Here is a 13,311-nt window from a genome sequence, read left to right on the forward strand (position 1 = left end):
ACAGCATCATCCATACGCAACCCTTCTCCATTCACCGCTATCTTCTGTCCTCTCCTGTCCTTCCTCAATAGACATTCCTCTCTTTCCCAATGCCCCTTTTACCCCATCCATCCATTTCATCCTAGGACACCCCCTCATGTTCACTACTTCCACCTCTGCCTTCCACACCTCTTTTACTAATCTTTCTTCACTCATTCTTTCCATGTGTCCAAACCACTCCAATACTCTTTCATCAACCCTATCTCCCAACTCCCTTTCCACCCCTGTTCTCCTCACCTCCTCCTCATCTTACAAATATATAATTTGGTCAACTTACCGAATCATTCAGTGTTTACTGATAGATAAACATAGTGTGATATTGTCTTCACCTGATTTAGAAACCAAAATATGTATCAACACTATCCTTTTAATGCTTATGACTTACTCTATACATAGGAGCAAACATTTTCATAATTCGTCTGATATACTATTTACAAATGACACTAGGTAATGTTATGGTCTTTCACAACTATGATGAAAAAGTCATACGACTTAATTAACCAATTCACTTGTATTATAATTCCATGTAGAAAAAAAATGCTTTCACAGGTAGCATTTATTATATGACATACATACATACATACATATACCAAGGCTTTTTTCCCCTTACAAGGGAGGCGGCCAAAAAGGAAAAGGCATAAAATCATTCCCACCCGTTCCATCCCTGAATACACTCCACACCCCTCCACCCTCCCTCTTATTTTAGCACCTCCTGGATGACGGGTCATCCCTGCACCTTGTCCACTGCCCTGGGTCAGAAGCAGTGTCGCAAGACACAGCACATCCACCAAGAAAAAAATGCTTTTATGAATGAAAATCACAATAAATGTAGCAAATATTACAGATACGTACTTTGACACTCTTCTATATGCAGGTGGAGTACCAATATATGCACAAACTGATGAAGCTACAGTTAGATTAGCTGCTCCACCTCCTGGATTCTGAAGGATATAGTGCAGCTGTGCCAAGTAGAAGAAAAAGAAATTAGTACATCATTACAACCATAAGTGTAAATATTAACACACATATCCAACACCTTTTGCACCTTTTTAAGGAGGTGGCCAAGTTGAAGCACAAACTCACTTTTCACAGTAATATTCAACAAGTAACCATTATCACTCTTTGTCCAGCTCAGAACCTTATTTTTGCCTACATCAATTCTCAACTTTCTCATTTCACATTTCACCCATGATGAAAGAAATAAAAATAACACAAAAGGAAATACATACATACATATGCCAAGGCTTTTTCCCCCTTACAAGGGAGGTAGCCAAAAAGGAAAAGGCATAAAATCATTCCCACCCGTTCCATCCCCGATAACACTCCATACCCCTCCACCCTCCCTCCCATCTTAGCACCTCCTAGATGACGGGTCATCCCTGCACCTTGTCCACTGCCCTGGGTCAGAAGCAGTGTCGCAAGACACAGCACATCCACAGCAAGGCCGCTTCTTTAAATCGGCGACCCCCCCTCTCTGTCCCCCCATATAAAGGAGAGGACGGGGAGAAATCCCTTTGGGCTGCGTCAAAATTTTGCTCACACACACATCCACCCGTCAATTCCACCTCATGCAGCACAACATCTTCCATATACAACCATTCTCCATTCACCCGTCTTCTGTCCTCTCCTGTCCTTCCTCAACAGACATTCCCCTCTTCCCCAAAGCCCCCTTCACCCCATCCATCCATCTCATCCTAGGACATCCCCTCATGTTCACTCCCTCCACATCTGCCTTCCATACCTCCTTTACTAGTCTTTCTTCACTCATTCTTTCCATGTGTCCAAACCATCCTAATACTCTTTCATCAACCCTATCTCCCAGCTCCCTTTCCACCCCTGTTCTCCTCCTCACCTCCTCATTTCTCACTCTATCTAGCCTAGTAACCCCCATCATACTTCTCAGACACTTCATCTCAAACACATTCAAGCTCCTTCTCTCTTCCTCTCTTATGTTCCATGTTTCTGCTCCATACAGTTATTTCCAAAGGGAAATAAGAGACCAAATAAGAAGCCTAGATGTCAGAAAGTCGCACAGACCAGATGGAATTGCAAATTGGATCCTAAAAGAGTGTATGGATGAATTGACAAACTATACAAGATAATAGACTTCTCACTCAAAGAGGGAAAGGTACTGCAAGATTGGAAAGATGCAAACATAGTACCAATATATAAAGGAGGAAATAGGGAAGCTCCTACAAACTTCACACCGGTGTCTCTCACAAGCACAGTAGCAAAAATATGCGAAAAGGTCATCAGGAACAAATGGACCAAACACTTGGAAGACAAAATAATAAACCCCAAATAATTTGGTTTTAGAAGTGGAAGATCGTACACCACAAACCTGATCTGCTTTTACTCAAGACTAATTAAGATAATACAAGAAAGGGATGGATGGACTGCCCCTTCTTGGATTTGCAGCAAGCATTTGACAAGGTACCACATAAAAAATTAATAGGTAAAATTGAAAAAATAGGAGGAATTCAAGGCAAACTGTTGGAATGGGTGAAGGATTTCTTAACTGGGAGAAAAATGAGAGTGGTACTTAGAGACAAAAATTCGAAATGGGAAGATGTAAAAAGTGGCGTCCCCCAAGGCTCTGTTTTGGCTCCTTTAATGTTTGCCATATACATAAATGATATGGATGAAGGAGTAAATTGTTACATGAATTTTTTTGCTGACAATGCTAAATTAGTCAAAAGAGTGAAAACAGAAGAAGATTGCAGATCGCTGCAAGATGACCTGGATAAAGTATGGGAATGGAGCCGGAGACATGAGATGAACTTCAACATCAAGAAATGTAGCATAATGGAATTTGGAAGAGGTAAAAATAGATTTTCGGGAAAATATACGATTGGAAACAAGGAAGTCAAAAAAGTAAACTCAGAGAAGGACCTAGGAGTAATCATCCCTAGTGACTTGACACCTGACAAACATGTAAATAAATTATTTGGAAAGACTTTCAACTTATTAAGATCAATGAAAGTGGCCTTCGATTACATGGATGGGGAGATGGTTAAGAAAATAATTGTTATACTGATAAGACCGAAATTAGAGTATGCTGTATCAATGTGGGCACCTACAACAACAAAAAACATAAGAAAATTAGAAAGAATCCAAAGAGCAGCGACAAAAATGGCACCCACACTATCAAATCTGACTTATGAACAAAGATCGGAGAAATTACAGCTGTCAATACTAGACCAGAGAAGGGAAAGAGGCCATTTGTTGACCATTTTCAGAATTAAGAAAGGGATGGAAGTTCTTGATAGAGACGACATATCAAAATGGGACAAAAGAGAAAAAAGAGGAAATGAAAAGAAACTAAAGAAAGACAGTTACAGAAGAGACCTGAAAAAAAATAGCTTCCCACACAGAGTGATCGATGTATGGAACAAACTGAACAGAAAAACAGTGAATGCCAGAACTATACACGATTTCAAGAATAAACTGGATGTGGAGAGATATGAAAATGTGTCACTACGAGCACAGCTCCCGTCCAGTAAAATACAACTAGGTAAATACATACCCTTCCAAACCCAGTTACCAAATGCTTCAGTCTCTGCAAAGAATTACCTACAAGCAAAATGTCACCCACAGACAAAAGGAAATTACCTACAAGCAGAATGTCTAAAAAAAGGAGGTACAGTGATGGTGGACTGGTTGGTGAGGTTATTTAATGTTTGCTGGAGAGAGGGTAGTGCTGGAGGACTGGAGGTGTGCCTGTATAGTTACTCTTTACAAGGGAAAAGGGGACAAGTGTGAATGTAGTAGTTTCAGAGGGATTAGCTTGTTAAGGGGGTACGCGACACCTAGGTGTCATTTTCTAAAATATTTAGAGTAAAGAGCTGAAACTTCTCAGGTAAATAGGTATCCATATTGCCTACATTTTAGGTGATTTAGAATGATGTATGTACACATGTACGTATACCAGTAGCGACATTTAAAAGTGCACAGCACCATAATACGTGAACCAATTTGTTTTATATTTTGGCTATGATTAGTCAGTAGGCACACCTAGGGCCGGTCATTGAGTAATTGAACAATTTCCTTTATACTTTTGCATACAGGCATTTCAATTTTAATGGCTGGCAAAAATCGTGAAAAATAAATTTTTTTTGCTCGTTTCCATTATTACTCCGAACTCTTTCATTCTATTCAAAATATTCGAACGATCGGCCCTAGCAGTTACTAAAAGTAATATTCCCTGTAAGTTTCATCTAAATCTAATGTATATTAGATTTTTTATGATTAAAAAAGAGTAGAAAAATATCGAACTAAGATATGGCAACTTGAAATATGAATATATCTGTAACTTGCTTATAGTTTCACCAATTTGACTGATTTTTTCATGGCTTAATTCTTATTATATAATAAGTACAGTAAAAATTATCAACATATTTTAATTATGAGTACTTTAAATACTGAAAAACTAAAGTATAAGTATGTCACAGTAGTGACGACGCACAGACGACAACATCATATAATTTGCTTTTTTGCACCTTTGGCAGTTTCTTCATATGAAACCTCTCTGCTGGGGGTCTTCAGGGTATCTAAATCATTGGAAAGAGGTTAATTTTCCAGTAGTGGGCACCTTCTCTTTCCTCATCAGATTCCCCTCACCAATCTATGTTGGTAGGGCACCCCCTCCAGCATCATATGATGTCCCTTCTTCTTTCTTCTTCCTGTATAGCCTTGATCTTTTTCCTCTTGCTTTCTTCTTTGGATTTAATCTTCCTCTTTGAATTGTTTAGTCTAATGTTGTCCTTTACATCTGTCACCGTCACAGAGGTGCAGGTGAGGGCGGTGGTGGAGTGAGAGGTGGTGAGATCTTCAGTCGTCTTTGACTGCTTGCCATCTTTAATTGCTGTTTTTTGTCATTGTGATGTTCTTTTGTTCTTTTTGCTACCCATGATGACTGTACTAAAGAGTAATATGTACTAGCTAAAGTAATAGATTGCAATGAGAGCTCATGAGACATGCGTACTTCCCTTTTCAGAGCTAGCCGGTAACTAACGCTTAGTTTCGCACAAAGTTGGCGAAATATTCTCCCTCCACCTTCCTCCCTTCCCCTCCACAATCGTATTGGCCGTTGATACACTGGGCGAGTGTAAATTTAATCAAATTTCAACGTTATTCGCTGCACCTGAAGGTCCTAAGTGGCACGCCTCCTTCTAGTGTGGGTTGCGCCTTTAAATCTGTCCCTTTAATCCTCACCCAGGACCTTTAAATTGCGCGCGGCTGGAAAATTATTTGTCGGGATTTATTTCTAAGTGGTATACGAACATTTTGAACACAGTTTTGAAAAATGCCATATCTTGACCAAATTCACCCCCCCAGGTGTCGCGTACCCCCTTAAGTGTAGTTGGGAAGGCTTATGGGAGGATCTTGATTGAGAGGATTAGGAGAGGAACAGAGGGAGTAATTGGGGAGGAACAGTGTGGATTTAGGACGAGTAGAGGTTGTGTAGATCAGATCTTTGAGGTAAGAGAGATATGTGAGAAAGCTATAGGAAAGGGGAAGGTTGTTTTTTGGGCTTTTATGGATCTGGAAAAGGCTTACAATAGGGTAGACAGAAAGGCACTGTGGGAGGTTATGCAGATATATGGGATAGGAGGAAAGCTTCTGGGAGCTGCCAAGAGTTTTTATGAGAGTAGTAGAGCTTGTGTCAAGATTAGAAATGGAGAGAGTGAGTGGTTCGAGGTATAGGTGGGACTTCGTCAAGGATGCGTTATGTCACCCTGGCTGTTCAACTTATACATGGATGGGGTAGTGTGAGAGGTAATTGCAAGGGTAGTGGGTCAGGGATTGGAGATGGTTAAAGAAAATGGAGAAAAGTGGGAGGTGAGCCAGCTGTTGTTTGCAGACGACACTGTGCTTGTGGCAGGATCGGAGGAGGGATTAAGGAAGTCGGTGACAGAGTTTGGGAGAGTATGTGATAGAAGAAAGCTAAAGATAAATGTGGGTAAAAGTAAGGTGATGAGATGTACAAGGGGTGAAAGTGGCAGTAGACTGGAAGTGAGCATTAAGGGAGAGCGACTGGAGGAAGTAGATAGTTTTAGATACTTGGGTGCAAATGTGGCAGGAAAAGGTGGAGTGAAGGTGGAGGTAGAATGTAGATTGAGAGAAGTGAGTATATGCCTTGGTGGATTAAAAAGTGTAATGAGGAATAGACATTTGGGAGTGGATACTAAGAGGAGACTGTATGAAGGAGTGATTGTGCCAACAGCACTGTATGGGGCAGAAACATGGAACATAAGAGAGGAAGAGAGGAAGAGAGAAGGAGTTTGAATGTGTTTGAGATGAGGTGTCTGAGAAGTATGATGGGGGTTACTAGGCTGGATAGAGTGAGAAATGAGGAGATGAGGTGAACAGGGGTGGAAAGGGAGTTGGGAGATAGGGTTGATGAAAGAATATTAGGATGGTTTGGACACATGGAAAGACTGAGTGAAGAAAGACTAGTAAAAGAGGTATGGAAGGCAGATGTGGAGGGAGTGAACATGAGGGACGTCCTAGGATGAGGTGGATGGACGGGGTGAAGGGGGCTTTGGGGAGGAGGGGAATGTCTGTTGAGGAAGGACGGGAGAGGACAGAAGACAGGGGTGAATGGAGAATGGTTGTATATGGATGATGTTGTGATGCATGAGGTGGAATGGGCGGGGGGATGGGGGGTGAGGTAGTATGTGTGAGCAAAATTTGACGCAGCCCAAAGGGATTTTTCCCTGTCTTCTCCTTTTATGCAATGGGGGGATGGAGAGGGGGGATCACCAATTTAATGAAGCAGCCTTGCTGTGGATGTGCTGTGTCTTGCGATACTGCTTCTGACCCAGGGCAGTGGACAAGGTGCAGGGATGACCCGTCATCTAGGAGGTACTAAGATAAGAGGGAGGGTGGAGGGATGTGGAGTGTATTCAGGGATGGAATGGGTGGGAATGATTTTATGCCTTTTTCTTTTTGGCTACCTCCCTTGTAAGGGGGAAAATGCCTTGGTATATGTATGTACCTACAAGCAAAATATTACTCGGACAAAAGGATCATTCCCCACATCCCTACCTCACCTACCAACTAAACCTCAGCCAACCACATTTGTATCTACTTCCTTCCCACCCCATCCTTATACATACACTCAACAACCATGGCAATATCACACATCCTTGATACAGCCCCACAGTCACCTCATATCATTCACTCACTCCATTCGTGACCTTCACACATGCCCTACATTTCATATTAAAACTTTTCACCACCTTCAACAGACTTCCTCCCTATTCCACACATCCTCATGTATTGCCTGAACAAAATTACAGGAATGAAATAATACACTATTTCAACCATTAAAGGAATTTCATATCTAAACATGTAAATCTTATGGAATCAAAACTTACTTTCTTCTGCTTGACCAGCTGCCCATCAATATATATACTAAGGGATGAATTTTTGAGCACTGCCCTATTCAATGTAATGACGAGGTGATGCCACTGCCCTTCAGTCAACAGGTCTGGGAACCACTCACGGCATCCAAAGTCACCAGACATTTCTGGTTCCCATTCTCTAACTCCTACCAATGATTAAAGTAAATTTTATGACAACTATATATTACATAAGTATTATTCATATTTGTATTCCAACCCTGAACATATAAAATACAGAGATAATTTTGTTTACATAAATTAAAATTATCACAAAAAAGAATTACTATTTACCACTACACTCCTCTGAAAAAAAATATATATATATATATAATTCTCGAAGCTGGAAACAAGGAGAATTTTAATTTCAACTGAAATTCTAGACTTTAAATAACTACAATTAGGAGAAGCAAATCATAAAGACACTGCAGTTTCTTGCCTTGTCCTGGTTGTGGCATGGGAGTTTCAAGAGTAGATACAGTAAGTGCTTTGTCCCTTGCAGATATAACTATAGAGAGGCAAACAAGATGATGGTCTCGTCCAGGAACATGTCTGGTCAAAGTCAGTACTCGGACACAGTGAGGATCTGTTCTGGGATCACTGTACTTTTCCACACATATCCAAGTGCTATAGGTCATCCCAGTTTGTGGGGGGAAGATTCTGTCACCTGTAAAGAATCATCAGTATAACTACTCTTAATATTTACATAAAAGAGTGACTAAACTTCATATAGCTCAGATTCTTCTTACATCTCTCAGGTTGAGATGATAAAGGGTATATGCCATGAAGTATGCAGTTGCATCTAAAGCCATCACCTTTGTCCTATGCACTTGGACTGTAGGGATATGCAACAGTCACTACTAGGGATCCCCCATTCTGTATTTTTATTCTACAAAAAGTCAAGACATTTTCTTTTCTTTCTCTTTTCCTAAAGATTTATCAATTTGGCCTAATTTGCTCGATTTCTTCTTCTTATGTTTGACTGATACTGGTCCATCTTCCTATTCATGTTTTTGTGAAAGTTCTCTACTATTTGATTTTTTACAAGGCCAGAAAAATCTAAATCAGGTGTTGCAAAAAATTTCTATGTTTCATTGCCACCAATTATATTGCTTACAACAATAAAACCATGACTTCACATTACCAAAACTATACATTTTATTAAAAAAAAAAAAAAAAAAATAAAAAATATATATATATATATATATGTATATATGTTTGAAAATCTGGAGTCTGGGATCCATGTTGTAAGGGGGGGAGAGAAGCGTAAACACCAGACTCAAAGTGGGAAGTTTAATGCCTGATGTTTCGGTTCTAGTCCTAGAACCGTCTTCAGGGGTGTGAAAATGTACAGTGTTCACATGAGCTATTAACTGTCCGTGGTTGGAATTGGGAGAGGTATCCCACACTGCCGAAGCTGTCAGGGTCCCCCTCCTCTTCCTGTCACTCCGAGTACTGGACGACTGGACCACCTTACATATTTACAAAGACTAAGTTCAATATAGTAAAATCAAATACAACAAAGTACAATACATTATAATAAAATGCAATGAAATAAATTGTAATAAAATGAAATAAAATAAAATAACATAAACTGATACCTGTGCCACAATTGGGAGCACTACGCACTTGTACGTGGAGGAAATAAAAATAATAAAATGACATAAAATGCAACAAGGTGAAATAAAGTACAACAAAACAATGCAATAAAATGAAATAAAATAAATAAAATGGTACTTGTGCGACAACTGAACGTGCACTATGCCCTTGTGTGCAAAGGAAATAAAATAAAAACTTGATCGCCGACACTGTGACTTCAGTTCACCTCATCCACTCTCGCTTACGTAGTTTGGAAGGAGGCCAATTTATGCTACGTCTGTGTTTTGTGTTTTAGCGCCCAAGTATAGGGTTTAAATCTATACACCTGTTTACGCTAACTTCTTTAGTCGTCCAAGCTTCTAAGAATAGTCTCCTTTTCTTTGAGTTGTCTCTATGTACCACTGTGGCTCCTTCCCAGTCAATATTGTGCTGTGAATCGTGAACGTGTTTGTAGAATGCTGAGGCTGCATCTTTTCGTTTAACTGCCCGCTTGTGTTCTTCAATTCTGGTTGCGAGTTTCTTCTGTTTCATAGGAGAAACACAGAAGAAACTCGCAACCAGAATTGAAGAACACAAGCGGGCAGTTAAATGAAAAGATGCAGCCTCAGCACTCTACAAACACGTTCACGATTCACAGCACAATATTGACTGGGAAGGAGCCACAGTGGTACATAGAGACAACTCAAAGAAAAAGAGACTATTCTTAGAAGCTTGGATGACTAAAGAAGTTAGAGTAAACTCTATATACCTGGGCGCTAAAACACAAAACACAGACGTAGCATAAATTGGCCTCCTTCCAAACTACGTAAGCGAGAGTGGACGAGGTGAACTGAAGTCAGTGTCGGCGATCAAGTTTTTATTTTATTTCCTTTGCACACAAGGGCGTAGTGCATGTTCAGTTGTCGCACAAGTACCATTTTATTTATTTTATTTCATTTTATTGCATTGATTTGTTGTACTTTATTTCACCTTGTTGCATTTTATGTCATTTTATTATTTTCATTTCCTCCACGTACAAGTGCGTAGTGCTCCCAATTGTGGCACAAGTGTCAGTTAATGTTATTTTATTTTATTTCATTTTATTACAATTTATTTCATTGCATTTTATTATAATGTATTGTACTTTGTTGTATTTGATTTTATTATATTGAACTTAGTCTTTGTAAATATGTAAGGTGGTCCAGTCGTCCAGTACTCGGAGTGACAGGAAGAGGAGGGGGACCCTGACAGCTTCGGCAGTGTGGGATACCTCTCCCAATTCCAACCACGGACAGTTAATAGCTCATGTGAACACTGTACATTTTCACACCCCTGAAGACGGTTCTAGGACTAGAACCGAAACGTCGGGCATTAAACTTCCCACTTTGAGTCTGGTGTTTACGCTTCTCCCCCCCTTACAATATATATATATATATATATATATATATATATATATATATATATATATATATATATATATATATATATATATATATATACATACATACATACATACATACATATACCAAGGCTTTTTCCCCCTTCCAAGGGAGGTAGCCAAAAAGGGAAAGGCATAAAAATACTCCCACCCATTTCATCCCTAAATACACTCCACATCCCTCCCACCCTTCCTCTCATCTGAGCACCTCCTGGATGACGGGTCATCCCTGCACCCTGCCCACCGCCCTGGGTCAGAAGCAGTGTCGCAAGACACAGTACATCCACAGCAAGGCCGCTTCATTTAATCGGCGACCCCCCCTCTCCGTCCCCCTTTGCATATAAGGCGAGGACGGGGAGAAATCCCTTCAGGCTGCGTCAAAATTTACTCACACATACTACCCCACCCCCCACCCCCCCGCCCATTCCTCCTCAATGCAGTCACAACATCATCCATATACAACCATTCTCCACTCACCTCTGTCTTCCGTCTTCTCCCTTCCTTCCTCAACAGACATTCCCCTCTTCCCCAAAGCCCCCTTCACCCCATCCATCCACCTCATCCTAGGACGTCCCCTCATGTTCACTCCCTCCACATCTGCCTTCCATACCTCTTTTACTAGTCTTTCTTCACTCATTCTTTCCATGTGACCAAACCATCCTAATATTCTTTCATCAACCCTATCTCCCAAATCCTTTTTCACCCCTGTTCTCCTCCTCACCTCCTCATTTCTCACTCTATCCAGCCTAGTAACCCCCACCATACTTCTCAGACACCTCATCTCAAACACATTCAAACTCCTTCTCTCTTCCTCTCTCATGTTCCATGTTTCTACCCCATACAGTGCTGTTGGCACAATCACTCCTTCATACAGTCTCCTCTTCGCATCCATTCCTAAATGTCTATTCCTCATTACACTCTTTAAACCACCAAGGCATTTACTCGCTTCTCTCAATCTACATTCTACCTCCACCTTCACTCCACCTTTTCCTGCTACACTTGCACCCAAGTATCTAAAACTATCCACTTCCTCCAGTTGCTCTCCCTTAATGTTCACTTCCAGTCTACTGCCACTTTCACCCCTTGTACATCTCATCACCTTACTTTTACCCACATTTATCTTTAGCTTTCTTCTATCACATACTCTCCCAAACTCTGCCACCAGCTTCCTCAATCCCTCCTCTGACCCTGCCACAAGCGCAGTGTCGTCCGCAAACAACAGCTGGCTCACCTCCCACTTTTCTCCATTTTCTTTAACCATCTCCAATCCCTGACTCACTACCAATCCCTGACTCATTACCCTAGCATTTACCTCTCGCACCACCCCATCCATGTATAAGTTGAACAGCCAGGGCGACATAACGCATCCTTGACGAAGTCCCACCTTTACTTCAAACCACTCACTCTCTCCATTTCTAATCCTGACACATGCTCTACTACTCTCATAAAAACTCTTTAACAGCTCCCAAAAGCTTTCCTCCTATCCCATAAATCTGCATAACCTCCCACAGTGCCTTTCTGTCTACCCTATCATAAGCCTTTTCCAGATCCATAAAAGCCCAAAAAACATCCTTCCCCTTTCCTATAGCTTTCTCACATATCTCTCTTACCACAAAGATCTGATCTACACAACCTCTACCCGTCCTAAATCCACACTGTTCCTCACCAATTACTCCCTCTGTTCCTCTCCTAATCCTCTCAATTAAGATCCTCCCATAAGCCTTCCCTACTACACTCAACAGGCTAATCCCTCTGAAATTACTACATTCACACTTGTCCCCTTTTCCCTTGTAAAGAGGAACTATACAGGCACTACTCCAGTCCTCTGGTACTCTACCCTCTCTCCAGCAAACATTAAATAACCTCACCAACCAGTCCACCATCACTGAACCTCCCTTTTTCAGACATTCTGCATGACATCCATCCAGACCAGGTGCCTTACCTGCTTTCATCATCTTTACAACTGCCTTCACCTCATCCTTCCTTATTTCTCCTCCATTCTCCTCACTCATCACTCTCATTTTCTTCGCATTTCCCACTGCAGCTATCTTTCCTTCCCTATCCTCCTTCACATTCAGCAACTCCCTAAAATATTCTGCCCATCTTCCCCTCACTGCCATCTCTTCCATTATCAACTCTCCATCTGTACCTTTTACCTTTTCTTCCCTACTTGATTCGCCTCCTCTTCCTCTCTTAATTTCTTTCCAAAACATCTTTTTATTACTTTCAAAATTTTCTGTCATACTCCTACCCCATTTATATATATATATATACATACATACATACATACATACATATACCAAGGCTTTTTCCCCTTACACGGGAGGTAGCCAAAAAAGAAAAGGCATAAAATCATTCCCACCCATTCTATCCCTGAATACCCTCCACCCTCCCTCTTATCTTAGCACCTCCTGGATGACGGGTCATCCCTGCACCTTGTCCACTGCCCTTGGTCAGAAGCAGTGTCACAAGACACAGCACATCCACAGCAAGGCTGCTTCATTAAATCGGCAACCCCCCCTCTCCGTCCCCCCATTGCATAAAAGGAGAAGACAGGGAGAAATCCCTTTGGGCTGCGTCAAATTTTGCTCACACATACTACCTCACCCCCCATCCCCCCGCCCATTCCACCTCATGTATCACAACATCTTCCATATACAACCATTCTCCATTCACCTCTGTCTTCTGTCCTCTCCCGTCCTTCCTCAACAGACATTCCCCTCTTCCCCAAAGCCCCCTTCACCCCATTCGTCCACCTCATCCTAGGACATCCCCTCATGTTCACTCCCTCCACATCTGCCTTCCATACCTCTTTTACTAGTCTTTCTTCACTCAGTCTTTCCATGTGTC

General features: G+C 41.2%; 1 protein-coding gene across 5 annotated transcripts in view; it reads right to left on the minus strand.

The window, feature by feature from the left end:
- bchs (WD repeat and FYVE domain containing 3 bchs) overlaps positions 1-13,311 on the minus strand; it is a 404,566-nt gene that overhangs the window by 274,279 nt on the left and 116,976 nt on the right. For all 5 annotated transcript variants that reach the window (XM_076187465.1, XM_076187467.1, XM_076187468.1 and 2 more), the window contains exons 21-23: positions 7,885-8,112; positions 7,422-7,594; positions 892-998 (exon numbers count right to left, since the gene is read on the minus strand). In XM_076187465.1, the coding sequence (XP_076043580.1) occupies positions 892-998; positions 7,422-7,594; positions 7,885-8,112 (508 nt within the window). The remainder of the gene's footprint in view (positions 1-891; positions 999-7,421; positions 7,595-7,884; positions 8,113-13,311) is intronic.

This window comes from Oratosquilla oratoria, chromosome 6 (assembly GCF_046742065.1).
Source record: "Oratosquilla oratoria isolate Oo_2021 chromosome 6, ASM4674206v1, whole genome shotgun sequence".
Taxonomy (NCBI): Eukaryota; Metazoa; Arthropoda; class Malacostraca; order Stomatopoda; family Squillidae; genus Oratosquilla; species Oratosquilla oratoria.